General features: G+C 44.7%; 1 protein-coding gene across 1 annotated transcript in view; it reads right to left on the reverse strand.

The window, feature by feature from the left end:
- LOC118385565 (formin-binding protein 1-like) overlaps window positions 1–22,922 on the reverse strand; it is an 88,449-nt gene that overhangs the window by 17,554 nt on the left and 47,973 nt on the right. The window contains 7 exon segments of the mRNA XM_052521316.1: window positions 1,662–1,808; window positions 1,810–1,848; window positions 4,436–4,639; window positions 6,162–6,308; window positions 7,055–7,183; window positions 12,752–12,856; window positions 14,614–14,676. Coding sequence (XP_052377276.1) covers window positions 1,662–1,808; window positions 1,810–1,848; window positions 4,436–4,639; window positions 6,162–6,308; window positions 7,055–7,183; window positions 12,752–12,856; window positions 14,614–14,676 — 834 coding nt within the window.

Consider the following 22,922-nt stretch of genomic DNA (forward strand, 5'->3'; position numbering starts at 1 on the left):
AAAGAAAAGAAAGTTTAACACAAAACTGATCTCTACGAGTATTCTTAACAACGTTAATATACACATACAAAAACAACATAAATACTTCATCCATATGGATAATGAAAAGGAGTGAAGAGAATGTTGAGAGATTCATATTTAGCACTATTAATCTTAAAACATAGTTAATCTCGTGCTCAATACATCGCCCTGCCCGACCAAAACAAAAACCTGACCTTTTTCCTTTCTTTCCCTTCACTTCATTCAAATGTTACAGAAAGGTCAAACAGGAATGAACTCATTTGAATCTGCAACATTAACAGAAAACAATGCTTCAGATATAGAACTACCCTGGCCTGCCAGTTTAGAAGATGGCCATTACTCCACTTCCTGTTTGGGAAATGTTCACTTCCTGCTAGATTTGCCCTACTTCCTCCTTCTCCTGACCTTCAATAATTTATCACAGAGAGAACATTGTTTTTATTACTCTACTACTACTATTGTTCCTTTGCTTTCACAGACATCATAGGTTGTGGGCCGGGCTATGCGAAATATATGGCTCTAGTGCATTCTAACTGTTGCCCTTCAAAAGATACGAACATAAACAAACTGTATTAGTTAAGGCCGGAAGGAACACGTGAGCAGCTAAGCACGTTCTTGACCTCAAGAGGGAGCTCTGTCGGCCCCGTGGGCGTGACCTGGACAGGGAACACGGTTCTGGCTGATATAGGAATAGAAACTCGCCATGACACCACATAGCTGCAGCGTGTGTGTGTACCTGCAGATAAAGAGGGTGTGTCGAACCCCAGGGCCGTCTAAAAAAGCCCTGCTGCAAGCCAGGCCAGGCCCGGCCCGACAGACTCAGTGACTCAATCAGCCAATAGCGGCCAGCGCAACGTCCTAATCAATATACTGTGACTTTTGACTTTATGCATAATCTTAACACGTTATACTGTTACTGATTTTCAGTTTGACCCAGATAGGCGGAAGGAAGGAAGTAGTTCTTGACTAAAAAACAAAACTTCTTCCAGTTGCTTATACTCTCCCTATTACTACACCTAGCAAATGTACTACTTGTGCTTTCTTTCATTGCATCATCATGGCGACTCTCCAAGGAGAGCTACAATGTGGTAGGATACCTACACATGTCTGTCATTGGGAGGGAGCTCTGGTGACACTGTCATTGTGTGTGAAGCAGTTTTAGAGTTCAAAGTGGAGACTGAGGAAACAGGTTGGAGAGTTCATGAGTTTATGTCTGGAAAGACAGACAGACAGACGACTGAATATGTGATTCCGCTAGCGCAGAACTATGGAAGCATGCTAGAGAAGCGTAACACAGATACAGACACAGGCAGAACGCCGTATGGAGGAGGCTGGAGGATAGACAGAGTTGTCCTAAATAGATTTGGACCAGCAAATTTCATTGTAAGGTTGAGATGTTATCTCTGGCACACTGGGAAATCATGAAGATCTAATCGATAGCCAATTACAGATTATTAAGAGATACCTGAAGAATTTAGGCCTGATGCCAGCTGGAGTATAACCTCCCCCATACAGCGACGCCACAGAGCTCAGAGACAGGCGAGCACACACACATGCACGCACGCACACGCACACACTCACCACACTCTCACAGACACACAACCACAAACACTCACAGCACGACACACACACACACTTACCCCTCGCCTCAGGCTCCGGAGGCAAGTCATTTTGGGTTTGGAGGCCATGAACTCATTGAAGCGATTGGAGAGGGGCTCCTTGTTCTGCTTGGGAGACTGGGGGTCGTTGGGAACAGCAGAGGGTGAGGGGGGGCTGGAGGCTGGGGGGGCAGGGGGGCTGGTGCGGGGACGTTAACAGGGACATAAGCTACCAGTATGAGAGGGAGCCGTGACGGAGGACAAGAAGAAGAGGAGGAGGAGGAAAAGGGGCAGAATCAAAACAAGAGGACAAAAAAGGAAGGAGGGAGGAACACAAAACGAGATAAATAAGGGCCCAAATAATGTTAAAAACAGGTAACAGAAAAACCCAACGGGAACAAAGACAACCAAAAGAGATATCAAACACAAACAAACCCAGTGTCATAAGTAACCAGCTGTTATGTGGTATAATCTTGTCAGACAAACAAACGTGAAGTAAAAACAACTTGTCAAGCGACGGCCGTAACATTTCTAAACAGAGTGAGTCAGAAGTGTTAATAGAGTGTTATTGCAAGGTGCTGCAGCTGCCACACATTTAAACAGACAGCTTTACAGGAAGCACATGCAAGCTTCCATTTTGTAGCAAGTGGTTTTTTTGGGGGGGGGGAAACGTCATCACATGCGAGCTCTTGGACTAGAAATTCACCATATCCTCCGAGATGTGACAGCGGCTGAATTTCAATCACAGAAACCGAACTCCTGCAATCCCAAACCACTTAATGCTCAATTAATGAGCGATCAGCCCTTTGGGAGCTAGAGAGAGATCTGCCATTTGTACTGACAGATTGCTTTGATACTCAGTGAGAGAACATGCATGAAAGCGCTTTGGATACACATCTTTTAAAACCAACGTTAATGAAACGTAAATAAATCAAGTAAATGGTTTGCTGCTCTTTTAATTCAGAGAGGAGTTCTAGTTGGATATAGATCCTAGCCCTTTGCTATCTATAGAATATCTAACACGTGTCTTCCTTATCGGCTCTGCTCTGATTCAAGTCTCACATGTTTTCACTGTGCAGGTAGCCTACTTGTTAGAGCGTTGGGCCAGTAACTGGAAAGTCCCTAGATCGAATCCACGAGCTGACAAGGTAAAAATATGTTGTTCTGCCCCCTGAGCAAGGCAGTTAACCCACACTTCCCCGGGCGCCAAAGGCGCAGAGGTCGATTATGACAGCCACCCGCACCTCTCTGATTCCCTGTATGTGTGTGTCTTTGTCCTTCCAGGACATTCTGTTCCCCTAAAGGCGTCAGGATGCTTTGGTTTGAACGAATGTGCTCGTATACTCCCTTTTTAAGACCTTGGCTTGAAAAACAATAGGACTGTTTGTCCCTCTTGGGATACCGTAGCCAGTATACACTTTCTCAAAATAGTCAGAATTAATCGAAGATAACTGAAAGAAATCTGTCATTCATTTAGACGTTTTTGCAGAGGAGCTCCTGGTCGCGCAATTTTACATCTCAGATGTTTGGTGCAGTATTTCTCGAGTGAAAAAATGTGCACGAAAGCGAGGTGTCTCTCCTTGAATGACTTAATTGAAGAAACCCTACTGTTGACCAATCACCGGCGAAGGGGCGTAGACTTCGGCTTCCGAACTTGGGCTTGCCTCAAGAAAAAATATTGTGTGCACGAACAGCAGAAAAACATACCTTGGCGAAGACCAAAAACAAACAAAAAACGTCACAAAATGTTATCGTAATATACGCTCAAACTGTTTTGGATGGGAAGCATCCGGACGCCTTAACACTCTCGGGGTACAGTACGTGCATGGCCTCACAAAAAAAGCTAAGGACAAACACCCTGTCATTAGTTGTCCCTTACGCTTTAGAGTCTCATAAATATAACACACTTACAATATAACAGGACGAACACCAAACAAACAACACACATCATGCTCAAACCGCAGGGAGTCGGCGCTAGTGAGTGACATGCACACCCACACGCCACAGACGCTCACACACACCCTAGCTCTATCACGAAGTGACACCATTAGGTAAGAATGGTGCCACTTCCAACCTTAGACCCTCATCCCAAATGGCCCCGTGTTAGACAGCCTAGCCATACAGAACCAAGGGGCCGTGCTGTCGGATAAGAGGCCATTCCAGACAGACCCCCCGGTGTAAGAGGAGGGTCAATGAAGGAGACTGTTATTAGGCTACAGGACAGACGGTCCGTGTGCAGGGGAGTGAGTTAATCTGTCCGGCCCAGAGAGAGGGAGTGGAAGGGAGGAGGGGGAGGAGGGGTGGGACTCAGTTATGGAGGATGCATTAGTTGGTTGTTGTTGTTGTTGTTGTTGTTGTTGTTGTTGTTATGTTAACACATTAAAGTTAAGAGTTGGTTGGTGGCTCAACGACAGTGAGGATGATGTTGATGACCAGTGAGTAACCAGCAGGGGGATGGGGGTAAAGGGTGGCAAATAATAACACTGACAACACTACTAACGTACTGTAATCACAAAATGACCAGAACAATAAATAACAACCCAACAGAACTATAATGACAACCCAAATGAAACATTAAAGTCACATTTTACTGTTATTTACTACACAGTAACACCAAGACCTACAACAATGTCCCCTGAAGTCTCTGACAATTATCGAAGCCCTGTTAAAGACAGTATGGCCAAAAACAATGCACATTCTTGTCCTTTATTCTTGTACAGGGAGAATGAAGTGAGGTCAAAAAAAACTCCCCCCCCCCCCAAATTTAGGCTTGACCTTCGAGTAGGTGTGTGAGAGAGTGTGTGTGTGTGTGTTACCTTGTTCTTGTTCTTAATGAAAGGCCACAGTTTGCCCTTGCTCTTGCCCCCGCTGGGTCGTTCCTTGGCCTCTCCTCGTGAGTTGGACAGGCTGGTTTCGGAGACCGTCCTCTTCATGGACTGGCCTGGCCCATAGTCCTCAAATTCTACGTCCCCCGGGGGCTCGAACCCAGACTTATACGACTCCACCACCTGCTTCGAGTCCTGGTGGGGTGGGATCAAGTGGGGAGAGCGATAGTAGGGGGAATTCAGATCTTACGGCTAAGCAAACATTTGGATATGACTGGATGGAGAAAAGATAGACAGGATTGAAACACTGATCTAAAAGAAACAATTCTGTTCTCTCTATTTCTATTCCTAAAACCAGATTGTGTTTTCCTCAACCAAGTCCAGAAATAGCATAGGACAGAAATGTCCTAGACCAGGAAGACTTGATTTGTTATTGTACTATTTCCAGTTGTTGTTATCAGTTCATTACTTCGGCTCAATCAAGATGGATGCAGGGGGTGAACGGAGGTCGGGGAGGCTCCACAGCCTGAACTGAGGAAGAGGGGAACGACCTGGAACTGTCACACAGGAGCTATGGTGAAAACACCAGACGGTCAGGAAGCAGCTCGTTAATCAGCAGGCTGTGATGTCTTGATCTCTATCCTATCTATACTGATAAGGTCAAAGGTTAGAGGTCATCAGCCTCTGTTATCCCTATTTTGTTTCCTGGAACAGGCAAAAGCACAGGCCTTAGCTTAGTCATCTCCCCTTCCTTCTCTAACCCACACACAAACACATCAAAAGCTGATGATTTTCTATTGCTTGCACTAAGATATGGTCCGCCATCTTAGCATACTGGATTGAATGCTTGAAAAATCTAATTGTGTTGGCCAATATCAATGACTCATGCATCAATGACTTGAGATAAAATAACAACATGGGTGTTTGTTATCTGGTTAAGTGCATCAGTTTATCTTCTCCCAGTTTTGTAGGGAACTGCTAGTTAACTTTGAGTGTGCAGACAATAAACTGGCCAGATCCAGAAAAGCTGCTCCCTCCTGCCATGATGTAGTGTGATACTTAACTTAGCAACATTCTCCATCAGGCAGAGGAGAGAGAGAGCCCCTTGGCGAAGACAGGAGGTTGGCAAAGACAGTTGTTTAATTATGAGTGTAATTGTGAATTTTCGCTCTCAAAGCGAACCTCTCTCTCCTTCACATCTCTCTCTCTCTCTCTCCTTCACATCTCTCTCTCTCTCTCTCCTTCACATCTCTCTCTCTCTCTCTCCTTCACATCTCTCTCTCTCTCTCTCCTTCACATCTCTCTCTCTCACTCACTCTCTCTCTCACTCTCTCACTCTCGCTTCCCACTTTCTCTCATTATTGCTCCTGCTTCCCTGCTGTTTTCCCAGCTCGCTCTCTGAAACCATTAACTTTAGGAGTGTCAGGAGACGGGGTCTAAATTAGCTCAGTGGTGATTGGTTGAGTCAGGTGGCTGAGTGAGTGAGTGACAGGGCTCCAGGGAAAAGAGTCACACCAGTTGTAATCCCAGGCTCTACTACGACCGAGCAGATGAGCATTTGAGGCACATACCTCCAGTGTTTTTGAATTTAGTCATACAAAGAGCCTGGACTCTGGTGAGGAGCGAATACCATCAACAACACATAGCACCCACATGGTTGTGACTTGGTACAGTACTAAACTCACAATCGTGTGTGTGTGTGTGTGTGTGTACTCACAGTCTTAGGCTCAATGGACTCGGCAGCCTTAGTCATTCCGTCTAGACATTTCCCTACGATAGGCAGCACCTCACGGTCCACCTCCGCATACGTCTTCATGGACACACCCACCCTCTCGATCCGCCTCTCCTCCATCTCCTGGAGTTTCTACACACCGATACAAACACGTCATGTTCAGCACGCATGACAATGCTATTACAAACACCTGCTCACAGTGGCCCTGAATTTGTCCCATACTACGCTGCTGAGGGGGTAGGACTAAACAGACTGATATATAAAGACATATAGGTCAGAAGATGTCGGGTCAATGCCCCACCAAAAGTTCTGAGTGCAGTGGTTTCAAGAACCTCCCATAGGTCTGAAAATGTACTCTCTGTCTCTCTATTGTTCTCTACCCAGTGAAAAGGACTGTGGTTTTAGAGGTGCTCCACATTTTTCCATTGGCTCTCAGGGAGACATACGAGAATTGAAATACTTTCTTCTTCCACTCAGAGCTACTCTGGACCTGTGTGTGTGTGTGTGTGTGTGTGTGTGTGTGTGTGTGTGTGTGTGTGTGTGTGTGTGTGTGTGTGTGTGTGTGTGTGTGTGTGTGTGTGTGTGTGTGTGTGTGTGTGTGTGTGTGTGTGTGTGTGTGTGTGTGTGTGTGTGTGTGTGTGAGAGAGTGATATATTGGGGATGAGAGTGTAGTAATGAATTACCTGGAATATATTGGGGATGAGAGTGTAGTAATGAATTACCTGGAATATATTGGGGATGAGAGTGTACTACTGAATTACCTGGAATATATTGGGGATGAGAGTGTAGTACTGAATTACCTGGAATATATTGGGGATGAGAGTGTAGTACTGAATTACCTGGAATATATTGGGGATGAGAGTGTAGTAATGAATTACCTGGAATATATTGGGGATGAGAGTGTAGTAATGCTCATTCTGTTCCTGGTTGAACTTGGTCAGGAAGTTGGAGTATTCACTCTTACTGTCAGCAGCCATCTGGTGTCTCATCTGAGCCTGCTGCCGCGCCTGAGGAGGACAACAAACACAAACACATCACACACACACACGCACACGCACACGCACACACACACACACACTAAATGAACTTGGTGGCCTCATGACACACACACACACACACACACACACACACACACACACACACACACACACACACACACACACACACACACACACACACACACACACACACACACACACACACAGAGAGATTACTCACACATACGCACAAGCATAAACGCACACACACTATCACAGGTGCAGGTCTGTGGAGGGAGTAGCAGTAGCGGCAGCAGCCATTGGGGATGAGTGAGAAACACACACGTGAACAGGAAAGAACCGTAGGAGCGACAAATACTCCCAACTTAACCCTTGAATGGGAGGAATGGAATTCACCACAGACTAACAAGCTCTATGTCATCTCATCTGTCATGTTGATTATCATGCCATCTGTCATTGATAAACCACCAACATCGACAAAACAAACATGTCAAAGGACATGGCCAAAGTCTCCTATATCTCAGAGACATAGCAGGAGCATTAGAAGGACAGCGTCCAGTTTCATAACCCTAACCCCCCCCCACACACACACACAGACAGAGGGACAGACAGGTGGGAGAGGTTTCATCTCCCCATTCCTCCTCCTACACATCTTGGAGGACAGAGACACAGTCTAGCCCAGACTTCTCCACCCACACATTAACCAGAGTTACACACACAGCCAGCTAATGGGGAAGGACACAACCTCTTCGCTACCACACCTATACAGAAGGCCCGTGAATGCGTGTAAGAGAGAGGCAGGTGTGCGGAAGGACAGGCACACACCACCATGGCAACACGACTGATGACAAAACCTCTCAGCCCCTTTCACATCCTGTCGACGCTCTAGGAAGTAAACAGCAGCTAACCTACGTACCTCTGTGATACACACACACGCCACCCCCACCTCTTCTGTAGAAGACGCTTCAATCTCGAAAACAAAACCGAAAGCTTCAAAGCTATTCTGAGACTGAAATGTCTTACGCACATCAATGTACCTTACAGGCGAAAATGTGGTAATGGTATTGTGAGTGTTTTGGGAAAGGAAGAAAATGGACAGAGATAACTTATAGATGCTTTTGCTTGCATAGTTCCATAAGCCGAGCAAGATGTGGATTCATGTGAACGGTATGAGGATAAAGCAAAGCAGAAGTTTACACATATCGAGTGACTGAGATATCAATGTTCTGTTCTTACACAGAAAAAAAAGAAAACGATACAAAGACACCAAAGATAAGTTATTAAAGGTAAAAATAAAATAAAAACTACAATACAGAGCTATAACAGATATACCTGAGAGGACATATGGACATTGTCCAGTACTGGACAGAGTACAGATATAGGACAGTGCTCAATGAGAGTCGGTGTGGTCACTAGCAAGGCTTGAACAGGTGATTGTGTTTTTGGGGGTGACCTGTGTGTATGTTGAGAAACAAGGTCGAGACTCGAGACGGTGTGTGTGTGTGTGTGTGCGTTCCCACAGATATAAACACATGCTCTGCCCAGTGTGGACCTACCTTGTGGGAACTTCGCTTCAAGGTATGGCAGGAAAATAAATAACAACAACAAAAATACACAAACAAAAGTGTTAGCCACTTCCTGCTGAACAGGACCCAGTTTAGTCCTAGCAGAGGGGTAAAAAAACGGAAGTAAAAATACTTTAAAGTACTACTTAAGTAGTTTTTTGGGGGTGTCTGTACTTTACTTTACTATTTATATTTTTTGACAACTTGAATTTTTACTTCATTTACATCCCTAAAGACAATGATGTACTTTTTACTCCATACATTTTCCCTGACACCCAAAAGTATTCATTACATGTTGAATGCTTAGCAAGACATTAAAATAGTCAAATTAATGCACTTATCAAGAGAACATCCTTGGTCATCCCTACTCACCAAACGTAAATGCTTCACTTGTGTTGCGCGAGCGTTTGAGTGTGCCCCTGGCTATCCGTAAATTTAAAAAACAAGAAAATGGTGCCGTCTGGTTTGCTTAATTCTTGAAAGGAAAGGAATTTGAAATGATTTATCGTATATAAAGTATATTTTAGCAGTTACATTTACTTTTGAAACTTAAGTATATTTTAAAACCAAATAATTAAAAACTTTTACTCAAGTAGTATTTTACTGGGTGACTTTCACTTTTGCTTGAGTCATTTCCTATTAAGATATCTTTACTTTTGCTCAAGTATGACAATTGGCAACTTTTTCCACCACTGAGTCATTGCTACATGTCCTCGACCAATGAGGACGAGTTCATCCAGAGAAGGGGGAAGTACGTGGATGATGGGTAAATCAACACAAAGCTGTGCCAGAACAGGGTAACAACATCACGTTAGGGCTACTTTAACACTGGTATTGTTAACCACAGTAGCTAAACAAATACAGAATCACTCTTTTGTTGCTGAGAATTTTTCCTGAAAAGCAGTGTATTGGAGTTTTAAAAAGGCTTCTAAATGTTTGTAATACCCACTGAAATGTCCATCATTTACAAGTGGTAGGCCTCTATCGTGCCTTTTTAGAGTACTTTACAACTGAGGCGTGAGGGGCACCGAGCAGTAGAGCTTCTTTTCTACCATCGTCAGTGCTTTCCAACTAAGACAACACTCCATAGGAGACTCAGTGAAAGTACGGGGTCCACACAGAGCCATACGGGGACCTGTCTAAATCTAAGCGGTGAAGCAGCCAAACCGTAATTGTGGCATTTTTTTCCCCATCAGTGGAAGACAGGAAGCTGTGAGGTTTGCGCCAGCTGCTTACTAAAACCACAAGAACCCCAGCTCAACAAACTCCAGTCTCTCTGATTATTACCGACCGCTCTGAGATATGGTCCTAACTTAGACTACACAGCCTTGGATTTCCCTAGTCCAAATATATCCCATGTGAAATACTGCTATTATCTTAAACATAGTTAGGAGTGTATTAAGGTTAAGATTTACAACAGTTTCCGCATTACCGAATTCTCTCGGCAGTGCTTGTGATAACATACCACAAGATAAACACATAAAAACACAATCCAACACTGAGTGATCCAATCACCACCATAACTCAAATCAACATATTCATGGTTGGGGTGGTGACATGTCATGCCTTTGTAACACTCCCAAGGTCTTCGAAAATGACAGAGGGAGGGAATCGGTCTCTTCAGACAGAGTAGGAGCAAGAACACATGGAGGCGTTTTGGTTTCACACGGCTGAACTGTCTGCCAGGATCATCGAGCAGACCTCTTACGTGGCCTGGGGTAGCCCTTTCCTAAGTCAGTGACCGAAAGCGCCCTCTTTGGCCTCGCGGGTGGAACATTATTCATATGTTTCGTAATGAAAACCTGATGAGAATCCAGTGTTTCTATGTCAAACAGTTTCGTTCTATTTCAGTCGTCAGGGATGTGTATGAAGTGTAATGTTGGGATGCAACCTTAAAACGGAACACATTTCAATCTGACGTGGTACAGGCGCCCTCTCCTTTTTCTAAACCCGTAAGCACGTGTGTGAGATGTGCACCTTTTGTTTCAGAGTAGATTTGTTCAAGGATAACAAGAATCGCCCTGTGTGTGATAGAAAGTGATGGATTTGGTACACGACTTTGTACTAGTGATCTCAGCGTGTTTGCAATGCTGTGTCCATGATGATATTATGTGCCAGTGTGAGAGAGAGAGTTGAGGAACACAGGTCACGTTAAAATAGTAAGGCACCATTCCACCCCAGCTCTCCGATTCCCAGACCGGAACAGAAAGACACACATTTTCCCCATCTGACACTATGATCAGAACGATAGCGGGCCGCTTATGGTCTGCCATGACAACAGCAACGAGACAAAGGCTGAGTAACTGTTGGAAAGAAGACGGCACAGAGTAAAAGAGCAGATGCCGGGAAATTTTGTCTCAAAAATAATAAAAAGGAAGGGAAAAATTTAAAATGAACGTCCCAAAGCCAGCTGGGTGTATTATAAAAGCGTTATCGATTTCTGCGTTTTGTTTTTCTCCGTGTCTTCAGAAGAGAAAGCGAATCGGAGTATGTTAAAGGAGGAGAGTGAGGTCAGAGTCAAGACAAAAACACCCACGCAACAGATACTATGTACGAATAATGTAGGAACTGTTAACACTGCTGCAGTGTTCCGTTAGATAGAAAAACACACAACTGGAGAACACAGCCATGTGTGTACTGTGTGTGGGGGTAGAGTGTGAGTACTTACAGACTCGTGCTTATCTATGACTGGGCCTGTTTACCACAAGTGGAATGTTAATGTATCAGACAATCCACTGGCAATGATAAGCTCTACATACAAGACTCCCAAGAGCTATGTTGCCTTCCCTTACCATAACATTATATATAGAGTGTCACCAATTTTACGTTGACTAACATCAATCTTCACATGCAGTAAAAACATCCCTGTTATTACTAAAGACTTGTTGGTTTCTCATAACCAAGCAGGGAATTACTTGAGAGATCATTTCCAAAAACATAGGGGACTCAGTGCCACTCTTGTTTCCCAGACTTGGTTATGTGGTCTGTTTTTGTTGTTGAGGGAGAATCAGGGCTGATATTGTATCTCAGTTCAGTTCCTGTCAGTCCAGTTCTGTACAGTGCTGCTCTGGTCCGAGCCAATGGTCTGAGCCCACCCATTGTGGCTCTTTGGCTGTGAGTCAGTCTCAGTGGGGACATAGAGGCTTCTTGTTCAGGCCTGTATTAGCATCATAATCGGATCTGAGCCATGTCAGCTCTGAGCTCTAAGCCTGGGTCGCTGCTGGGCGGACTGCTGATGAAGCAACACGCCGGGATGCTGGCGGTGGTGACCCATGATGCCTTGCAGCATGGCGTGGCGTGGGCAGCACTGTGTGGGTTAAAGGCAAGGACGTCAGAGGCTATCCCAATTCCCGACCAATGATTCCGGACACATGAGGTGGCATCGACACAAGGCCCCAAAAGCTTTTGTATAAAAAGGCCACAATTGAGGTGACTGGTGAAATTTGCCAGGGAGAGCAGAAACACAGATAAACAGACAAGACATTCACACGACTCAAATATTACTTTTCCCAGCACGCATGGATGGAGGCTTGGATAGAGACAACAATGTACACACACACACACACAAACACAACCCCCCCCTCCCTCAACCCACACACGGACACAAAGCTGGTTGTGCTGCCAAGCGACACGGTAGACAGGCAGGCCACAGTGACTGGCTACTCTGCTTCTGCCTGGCCAGCAGTGATAATGAGGACTCAGTCAGTTCTGCTATCAGCCGTGGTGAGAAGTGGGAGATCACTGTCATTGTGCTGCTGCTGACTGAGAGAGACAGTGCCAGCCTGTACAGAAAGCCCTGCAGCGAAACAAACTGTTACTGGTGCCTCACCCTCATGGGGTGGGTGAGAGAGGGAGAGAGAGAGCGAGAGAGGGGGCGTGGTACAGTACAAAGAGAGGGATTGGTCGGGTGTAGGGCAGGAGAGCAGTGAGCATCTGCATTTGTTTGGTTAGTGTTAAGCAGGAGAGTCTGTGATTGGTTTGTGGTAAGCGGGAGAGCAGTGACAGAACATACCTTCTCCACGTCTGCCTTCGTCACATTGATGTCGGCGTCCATTCTCTCAAAGTACTGCTGCGCCCTGTCCGCCTCTTTACAGTCCCTCTCGAACCGCCGTTTACTCTAAGGGGAGAAGTCACACAGTTCATGTAGATGTCACTCATACATATTATAGTCTAGATCAGCTCACTAATATAACATTACCTCAGTCGGTGCAATATATCTACTGTAGTATATTATGCTACAGACTTCACTCATATACAGTATGGCCTAGACATGCTCACTAATAATATAGGCTAATATACATTTGCCCTTTGGAAACTTGGGAGAATGGAGAGGGAGGGATTGGACGTCATATAGTTGCAAATGAGACATTGTGTGCCATAGACGTCAGTTATCCTACATTGCATGTGGCTTCTGAACAGCCAGAGTCTCTGGGTTCTCTCTTCCTCTCTCCACCCATACATAGAATGTATGCACACATGACTGTAAGTCGCTTTGGATAAAAGCGTCTGCTAAATGGCATATATTATTATATAGTGGACGTCATATAGTTGCAAATGAGACATTGTGTGCCATCTCTCGTCTCTTATCCTACATTGGACATGTGGCTTCTCTCTCAGCCAGAGTCTCTCTCTCTCTCAAAGTCAAGTCTGTCTGAAGATTAAATAAATGTTCATGGTGGCAGTTTGTGCGCAAAACCATCCCTTCTTCCATCCCTTGCTCTGAACAATTAGTGTTTGTTCTGTGAGGGTGCACTCTGATCCCTGCCTAGCTGCTCCAAGCACAATGGGGACATTGAGGACAGAGAGAGGGAGGAGAGCTGCCATGTTCTCTCTCTCTATGTACAGTATATTTTTTCCTCTCTCTATGTTTTCTCCCTCTTTCTCTCCCTCACTCCTTCTCTCTTCATCTGTTTTCCTCTCTCTCTTCCTCTCACTCCCTCAAAGGACAACCACACCGTGATAGGGAATGCCCTGCACAGGCTCCCAAAATAAATCACAGGGATAGGCTCTCCTTTACAGAGAAAACAAACACATAGACACTCCTTCCACTCCTTTCTTCCACGCCTTCATTTTGTTGGCCTCTCCTGCTTCACGACTTGAGATCAGCTTGGAGAGAACCCTTTATTCTAGGCTTGTCCAGGAAAAATGCTTCAGGAATGCACAATAATTTGCTGCAGCGTCCTTGAAACTCTACTCAACACAGCTGTTCTGAGATCAGAGGATCTCGATAACAAAGCGTCCGTGTTTCTGAGAACCTCGGTCGGAACTGTTGCCCTGTTAACCTGTTAATGAGGGAATATCTTCAATGCATTCTGCTTCAATGCATTCTGACCAGTCTCTGGCAGTGCATTTAACAAGGCTAATGGTCAAATGTTATCATGAATGAAACCTTTGATACAAATCCCACTTGTCCAGGAAGCATAGGGCACCACACAATTTCCCCACCTGCACTTCACTTCTCAATCTGATCTAATCTCAATCTCAATCTGAGATGCAGTTATGACCGTTGATAAACTTTGAGCTCTGCTGTTCTAGTCTCGACACACTTTCTCATTCCCAATAAAAGGGCAATTGTTTCGGTTTAGTTTCTCATTGGGATGGAATGGCTTCGGGAGGAAGGCTGTATTACGGCTGTATTTTATGAGTATACTCCTGTGTAAATTCCTGCCTAGTGATTTTTATTCAACAGTTCAATACCCACTAAACTTGACTAGCTGCCATTCTCACTGCCAGGTAATGGGCTTCAGTTTTTCCACCTACCATACTGCAATGTAGCAACTGCATGCACACTATGACTACTGCGTTGTCATAACTGTAGTAGTACTCTGACTATAATACTCTAGTCGGTAATACTACACTACACACAGTACTCACCGACTCCAGCTGTTTCCACGAGCATTCAATGTGTTGCTGTGCTTTACGTCCATCATGGAAATGCTGAGAGAGAGAGAGAGAGAGAGAGAGAGAGAGAGAGAGAGAGAGAGAGAGAGAGAGAGAGAGAGAGAGAGAGAGAGAGAGAGAGAGAGAGAGAGGGAGAAAGAGAGATTATTATTATTATTATTACAATGTCTGCTTATAAATCATATCTACAAGGGCAGTGGATCAAGAAGTCGAGGGGGGGGGTAAAGAAATAGAGGGACAGAAATGCTGAGTTTGCCCTTGATGAAAGAGAAGGAAGGCAGATGAAATGAGGGGTGGTTGACGTTTCTGTCAGGACGCATGCCGTGAAACACCAGGAGATTCTCATTACAACATCCAACATAATGTTACTTTAAAAATGAAAAAAATGCAGAACAAAACAGAAGCTGGTTGATAAATTAGAGCAGTGTTTCCCAATCCCTGGTCCTCCAGTACACCCAACAGTACACATTTTGTATTGTAACCATGGACAACAAGCACACCTGATTCAACTTGTCAACCAATCATCAAGCCCTCAATGAGTTGAACGAGGTGTGTTTGTCTGGGAGTACTCGAGGACCCGGGCAGGGAAACACCGGGAATTAGAGTGTTGCACTGCAGAGTCACATGCTCTGACACTAGTGACATATTACAGGTAGGTGAGAGCAAGCTACTGATGATTACCATGCCTGGGGATAGGACACCCATCTTCACCCCCCCCAATGTAACACGGGTGGCCAGAGCCCAGAAAACAATTAGGCTGTACTGAGGCATGACCATGGACGGTGTGTGTGGCTCTATGTTTGTGTGTGTGTGTGTATGTATGTATGTGTGTGTGTGTGTGTGTGTCTGTGTGTGTGAGAGAGAGAGAGAGGGGGGGGAGAAAGAGAGCGAGAGAGAGAGAGGGATATAGAGAGGGGGAAGAAGAGAGCGAGAGAGAAAAGAAAGAGAAATGGAGGGGGAAAAGGAAAGATAGTGAGACAGAAAATGTTGGCATAGACAGGAAAGACAGGGAGATATAAAAGGGCAGCAGGAAAGGACATAGACATACCCAAACACAGATAGAGATTGATACAGAGAGAGATATTCTAAGATGGCTGCCAGTGCCAGCCTTGCCAAGCGTGGCATATTGCGCACGGAGGACATGGCAGCTGTTGGTCTGGGCACGCTCAGTAAACACGCTGGGTGTTTTTCTAACAGGCCCCACTTGGCCTCCCCCCTCCAGGGAAAGAATGAGAGAAGGAGATGACTGAGACCACACGTGGCCAAAAGACAGAGCACGTTTCTCTGCAGCCCTCTTAGTGGAAAAAAATGTATACTGGTATATAAAAAAAGCGAGTACTTCTTCTCTGGATTGTCATTGAACATGTTAAAAAGAAAGATTAATAAACGGACAATCTGCGTTATCAGTTCTAAAGGTCTAATAATATATCTCTCCTGAAGCAGTTGAAATCAACAACGAATGAAAGAGAGCTATCCTCAGCAGGCACCAGTCTGTGCTGGTCTCAGCCTCAGTAGCTGTGTTGAATATCTACCCCAGGCGTTCAATAAAGGACACAGGCTATTACACAGAATGAAAATCCCAGCGATTGTATTTCAGTGACGTGTCAGTGCTTCTAATCTAAATGGCCTCTGCCAGTAACTCTTGTACTCAGCACGCACACACACACACACACACACACACACACACACACACACAAATGCATGCATGTCACACACAACAAACACACACACACACACACACACACACACACACACGCACACACGCACACACGCACACACGCACTTACACAAGCACACATACACACACACACAAACACACATACAAACACACATGACAAGAAATTAACAAAGAATTAACGTCTCCCCAATTAAATAGTACATGTCTATCAATGTCTAGGCTTTATGAATGAACTGGGTTGACCTTGGTAATCTCAATTCTCACTTCCCTATCTCACTGGTAAAACCATGACTATCTTTGGGGAAGCTGTCAAAGGAAGAAGTCCTCAAACTGTTTCAGAGGAAGTCCTTTAGTTCTTAAAGGGAATGGATCACCCACACAATGGTGTGAGCCACTTTAAAGGGTATGTAGCATAAAAGTAACCACATGTAACATATGGATTTGTATTAGGATACACATCAAAAGTCCCAATGCAGTTTCTTTGACCTGTATCTATGGATGCGACCCAGTCGTTTGTTCTAAATGTTCCATTGCCATACTGGCTGGGAGCGTTCTTATCTCTTTCTTGCTAGCTAGCCAACTACGGCTAATTTACAGTCACGTCACACAGCGCAGCCAGAATAACAACAGTAGTTGCATTTGCATTTGCGATTGTTTTAAGCTGTTTTCAGGTGACATTTATTTGGATACATCCATAACAATGAGCTAATGAGGCGTGATTTCGCCTGGCATAGAAAATGTGCTCTCTCGTCAGGACACTGTTGTTCAGAGGAGCTAGCCAACAACACAGCTAACACAATCACTTCAAACTGAAGCTGGAAAGACTGCAAACTAGCTGCACTTAGTTTAGTTTGACCTTTTTTCGATTGACATATCTTTGTATATATCCATAAAAATGTGGCCAACTGATTCATGATTTCAACTGGTTGAGAGATGCTGCCTGCCTGCCTGCCTGCCTGCCTGCCTGCCTGTCAGTCTGTCTGTCTCGTCCCGACTCCCAACTCCCGACACGTTCATAACTATGGGACAGGTGGAGATTTTGAATATTGAAACAATGTTGCAAATGTCAGAGAGACAGACAGCAAGGTTTATACAAATCTCCGCTGTTGAAAACTACATCTTAGTCTAAAAGAATTGTGAGAAAATGTCTAGATGTGTAAAGTGTACGCTAAGAATGGGGAAGCAAGAACAGGGAGTGAATTTAGTAAATACCGGAACAAAACAAGAAACACGAGTAGCGTACAGACATGAAACAAAGAAACAGAATCAATAACACCTGGGGAAAGAACCAAAGGGAGTGACAGATATAGGGGAGGTAATCAGGAAGGTGATGGAGTCCAGGTGAGTCTCATGAGGTGCAGGTGCGCGTAACGACGGTGGCAGGTGTGCGTAATAATGAGTAAACTGGCAACATCGAGGGCTGGAGAGGGGGAGCGGGAGTAGACGTGACAAGATGCTTTTTATAGTGGAGATCAAGTTTATAAATTGCCTGGCTTGGCTGATCGGACAGTGGATTGCGCAGTCAGATGGAACAGAGTAAATAGGCATTTTAACCTCAAAGATTTAGCCGGTGGTAACTTGTGGAATAGACACGGGCTGGAATGCGGTTTTAACCAATCAGCATTCAGGATTACAGCCACCCGTTGTATAAACTTGTAACAACCCAAAAAGGTAACTATGTTTGTACGTACAGGTAACCAGACCGTGACTACAACTAAGTTAATACATCTTTGACCACACTGTGGTGTTACATGCTTCCTACCCTTTAAAATGCATTGGGGAATCCAGTGGTGTAGTCAAGTGTCTCAGCTCTTTAACTGAAAATATACTAAAGGGTCGCTCCCCAAACTCCCCTTTAAAAGGTAGTAACATGTTTGTAAATGTATCATAACTGACAGAATAATATTTACTTCCTCAGGTCGCCACACAGAGAGGCAGGCGGCAAGTCATTTCACAAGACACAGGACACTGAAAGGACAGGATCAAGTGACATTGTTAATGTCCAACTCTCTCCGTGAAGCAAATATTTGTTTCTCCATGACAACATTTCTGAGGGAAGTTTACGAAAGCAAAGGCAACGGAGACTGTGTTTTAGGGGGAAGACAGCCAACTCTCCATGTCGTTTCAAATCAACCCTTCTTCCATCCCATCAAAGATAAACAAACCACACTGAGGCTGTGTTCCAAATTACACCCTATTCCATTTATATAGTACACTTTTTTTGACCAGGGCTCATAGGGAATAGGGTGCCATATGGGACACAAACTGAGACACTAACACTCCTCCCCAAACAAGCTACTCTTGAGAACAACCAATGCTTCAGTACTGTAGTACGGAGGGCTGTGATGGAATATATAGTCCTACAGTATGTGGCAGAGATATTTGGTGATACGATGCATGGACGCCATATGAAAACATTAGCGAGTCTAAAGTAAAACGAGTTTTCTAAGTGTATGATTCTGACCTGGACATCTTTACGAGGCATGGACACCATCTAAAACAAAAAGAGTCTGCCTCGTGTTTCTGATTCAGACCCATCTGCAATAAAGATGCTGCAGGTCTAGTCTGATGAGAACATATACTACACTTTTAAAACAAAACAAAAAAAGGTTCCAAGGGTTCCTCTATGGGAAGAGTTCTACATGGAACCAAAAGGGTTCTACCTGGAACCAAAAGGAGGTCTTCAAAGGGTTATCCTATGTGGACAGCCAAAGAACCCTTTTAGGTTCTAGATAGCACCTTTTTCCCCTAAGATTGTACATGTGCATCTGTATGGGCAACATAGTCTACAGACAGTGCTTCTCAGTGTCTGCCAGTCTATCTGGCCATTTAAAATGACTGGACTGCCTTGCAGTGATCCACTTGGCCCCGGTCCATCCAGAACGTATGGTCCACACCAGGCGAAGGGAACACACCTCTTATCTCCCCTCTCACATAGCCTCCCCTTCTCCTTCCCCTCTCCTCTCCTCCACTCTTCAGAACAGCAACATGTTAACTGCCGGGGCTTGGGGCTGCCAAGGAGCCCGCTGGCATTTCAACAGGTCAATGACCTGAAGCGCTAAAGGATCTCACATTCAGGGGACGGGAGACTGGCAGAGAAACATGCATTATTGATAGGCTGATTAATGTTCCAAACATGCACTTTGGCTTGTATTCTCCTCAGTCTAAATGACCATGTTCTTGACTTTCTCCAAAATCTTTGCTGGTTGTCTAGTTTTTGGGATAATGATTAAGAATGCGGGTTGAGGCCAAGTCAGGTAGAAGAGATTTTGAAAAGATCGGTAAGATGAAGTGTCTCATGTGATGCCAGGTTCAGTTGGTAGCCTTTTACTTGGACACGTGTTCTTCTCCCAGACAAAGGGTTTGTGCACTATGCTCCTGGTACAGAAAAGACTCTCTCTCTCACACACCAACATTTAGGACTCACCTTACAAAAAATTTGTGAACCCCCTGAACCACACAATCTCTTTAGTTCTTCAGAGGCCAAATAAACCATTTTATATACAATATCGTTCGAAGGTTTGTGGTCACGTAGAAGTGTTTTTTTTATGCCGGTTCGAGAGAAAGAGAGAGAGAGATTTTAAAAAGTTTTATTTTTTTTTAATGGTAGACCTGTAGCATTGTTGTGTGCAGAATATAAAATCATATCTCATATCTAAGCCAGTCATCATCCCGCCTGCTAAAGCAGATTAGAAAGGTGGTCTGTGAGTCCTTTCCAGCAATCTGTCAAGGTTTTGCGTCCCACAGCACACATTCTGACCAGTGGCCTGAGGGCCAAGAGTGAGTCCTCCCCGCCCTGAATGTCACTGCTGATGTTGCGTGGGCAGTGCAGGAGGGCGAGGGTCTGCTGCTGTCATTCATGACCCCAGAACTGGGGAGTTCAAGGCAGTTGGAAAGAATGTGATGTACACAACAGGTGTGAATGCACGTTCTCTGGAAGGGGTGAAGTCAATGAGGTGGGCTGAGTTGTTTGGTTCAGGCACTTCCCCAAAAGGCTGTTGGTGATCGCTATATAAGCGGCCAATCGACAAATGGACAGCTGACCTCCAATGGAGGATTATACATTGGGCAATGAGTGGGATCTGGAGTTGTTCTCTTAAACCCTCTCAAACTGCTGTTTTTTTCACAGGCTGGTACACATGAGCGCGGTGGTGCATGATTTCAGATTGAATATTCAAGCAATGTACGGTCTTGACCCAATAAAGGGGATTTTAAAATGATTTTAAAAAGTCTCTCTCACACACACACACTCTCTATCTCTCTCTCTCCCTCTCTCTCTCCCTGGTTCTCTCTCACGTGTACACATACACACACACACCATGCCAGGCTCACCATATGTATTATGGTGGGAGCTGTGGGACTGGAGTGGAATAGATGGACCGGGCAAGAGGATCAGATGTGTATTATTGGGTTCTCTGTGTCTCTCTGGCACCAGCTATTCTGATCAGTGCGCAGGTGCAACTTTTTCACTGTCAGGTCTGGAGAATTAGTGACCCGAGTGCAGCTAACCGTATCGAAGACACACATACACACTAACTCTGACTGGCGGATATAAAGACCCACAATTTATCCACCAGTGTGTCTGCACAGACACAGACATATATGAGATGCTACGAAAACCTAGTGAAACACTAACCCTCGTGTTTAGCTCATTGAAGGACACTTCAGACAGTATAGAGTCACAGTGAGGAGCGGTCATTTATGACTGGGGTCTGGGTCTGTCTGGGGGAAGAGAACAGGAGACCTCGGCCCCCCACCTCTTCCTCCTCCCCTCCCCTCATCCTCATCCTCCTTCTGCTCCCCTCCTCTTCCACCTCCTCTCTTTGGTTTTGATTTGTCTTTCCACAAAACGGGAGAGGAATGTAACAGGCAGAGCAAAGCAGACCATCCCAGCCTCCAGACCAGCTCCAGATACGAAACATTCTCAACGACTCAGCTGCACCGTTCTTCCCATGATGAATGAGAGCTGTATCCCTCGCCAAGCTCGCCAAGGACATTTATGACCCTTTTGTTTTTCCCTTTTAGTTTTTCAACAGATTCTTTCAATCGTTTTTTCCCATCTCTAACAGTTGGTTTTGTTTATATTTTATGGCCGATGTGGACAGTTGTCACATTGTGGTCTGGTTAGAACTTCTGGGCAACCTCCTAATCCTCAAACACACTGCTAGAGCAATGTTGTTGTTTTTTTTCAAAATAGGCCTAAACAGATCAGGCAATTAATTTGATAAAATCATCAGAGACCCATTATCAAGACCTCTACAAGCGTACTTACTAATCATCTAATCCCAGCGATACTGCCAGCATGTTTACTTCATATAACAACACAGAAATACATGAAAATACCATTCAGACGTCCATCATGACATCTACAAGTAGTCCAACTAATCAGCAATCCCAGATGCTCTCGACAGCGTTTAACAGCGTTTAACGTTACGAGGTCTTTCCAGGCCCTTATTAGGCTACAGCATGCAGCTAAAGCCTTCTGAGCGGGGCAGGGCATGGAGGTCCATAGAGGACAGTCAGCAGACCTGTGTTCAAATACATGTGTATTTGAGTATTTGTTATTTAAATACTTTGTTCTGTGTATTGAGTATTTTCAAATACACAGCCCAAAAGAAGTACTTTTATTTGAGTCTTTGAATGGTTATTTATTTATTTTTAATTTTTAATTTTAAAAAGTAAACCAAATTGTACTTGAATGTATTTTTCAAAAACGGTTTAAAATACTATTTTCAAATACCTGGGTTAAAAGTATGGGAGTATATTTGAGTCAGAGCATTTTACTATTTTAAAATACTTTCCAAGTGTTTTTCCAAATGCATTCTAATACTCAACTACTTGTTTTTCTCAAATAAAGGCTATCTGAATAAACCTGTTTTGAAATGTATTGAAGACTAATTGAAATACCTGAAATAGTATTTGAACCCAGGTCTGCTACTTAGGGCAGGATGTGTGTTGTTGCTGAGTGACCATCTTAATGATTCCTCAGCATAAACTCAGCAACTGTACTAAGGCCTCAGAGACTTAGCCGTCTCATCCCATATTAACCCTGCCTGCTCTATACACACCATGTGTTGTCATCTGGCTAGCCTCATCCACCCTTGGATATGGACTGTGCTGTGTTTTTATGGCAGCATTAATGTTCTAGACCAGCATGCTTCACTCAAATGTGTCACTCAAATCTCCCACTCTACATGACTCAATGAACACATATTTCAATGTATGTATTTAGCCTAATTGTATGTAAAAGTGTGTATGTGTGCAGCACCTACTTTCAGGCGGCAGTGACTCTTCTTACCTCTAGGGGCCTACTACAGCACTAAGACCAAAAATAGGGATACAGCCACTTACATAAACCAGACCCACCTAGCCTGACTCCCAGCGGAGAGACTGCCATATACCATAAGCTCAGAAGCATCTGGGAAGGAGGAGGACTGACCGCCCTCTCACATCGTCTGCCCCCTTCCCCACCTCCCCCTGTCCCCCAGAGCTGGGCTTTCTGAGGGTTCAAACAGGGAGAAATGGGAGGATGAAGAGGAGGGGGAGGGAGGCAGGGAGGGAGAGGGGAGAGGAGGTGGGGGGTTCCAGTCCAAAACCCAGCTCC

Source organism: Oncorhynchus keta, chromosome 6 (assembly GCF_023373465.1).
Source record: "Oncorhynchus keta strain PuntledgeMale-10-30-2019 chromosome 6, Oket_V2, whole genome shotgun sequence".
Taxonomy (NCBI): domain Eukaryota; kingdom Metazoa; phylum Chordata; class Actinopteri; order Salmoniformes; family Salmonidae; genus Oncorhynchus; species Oncorhynchus keta.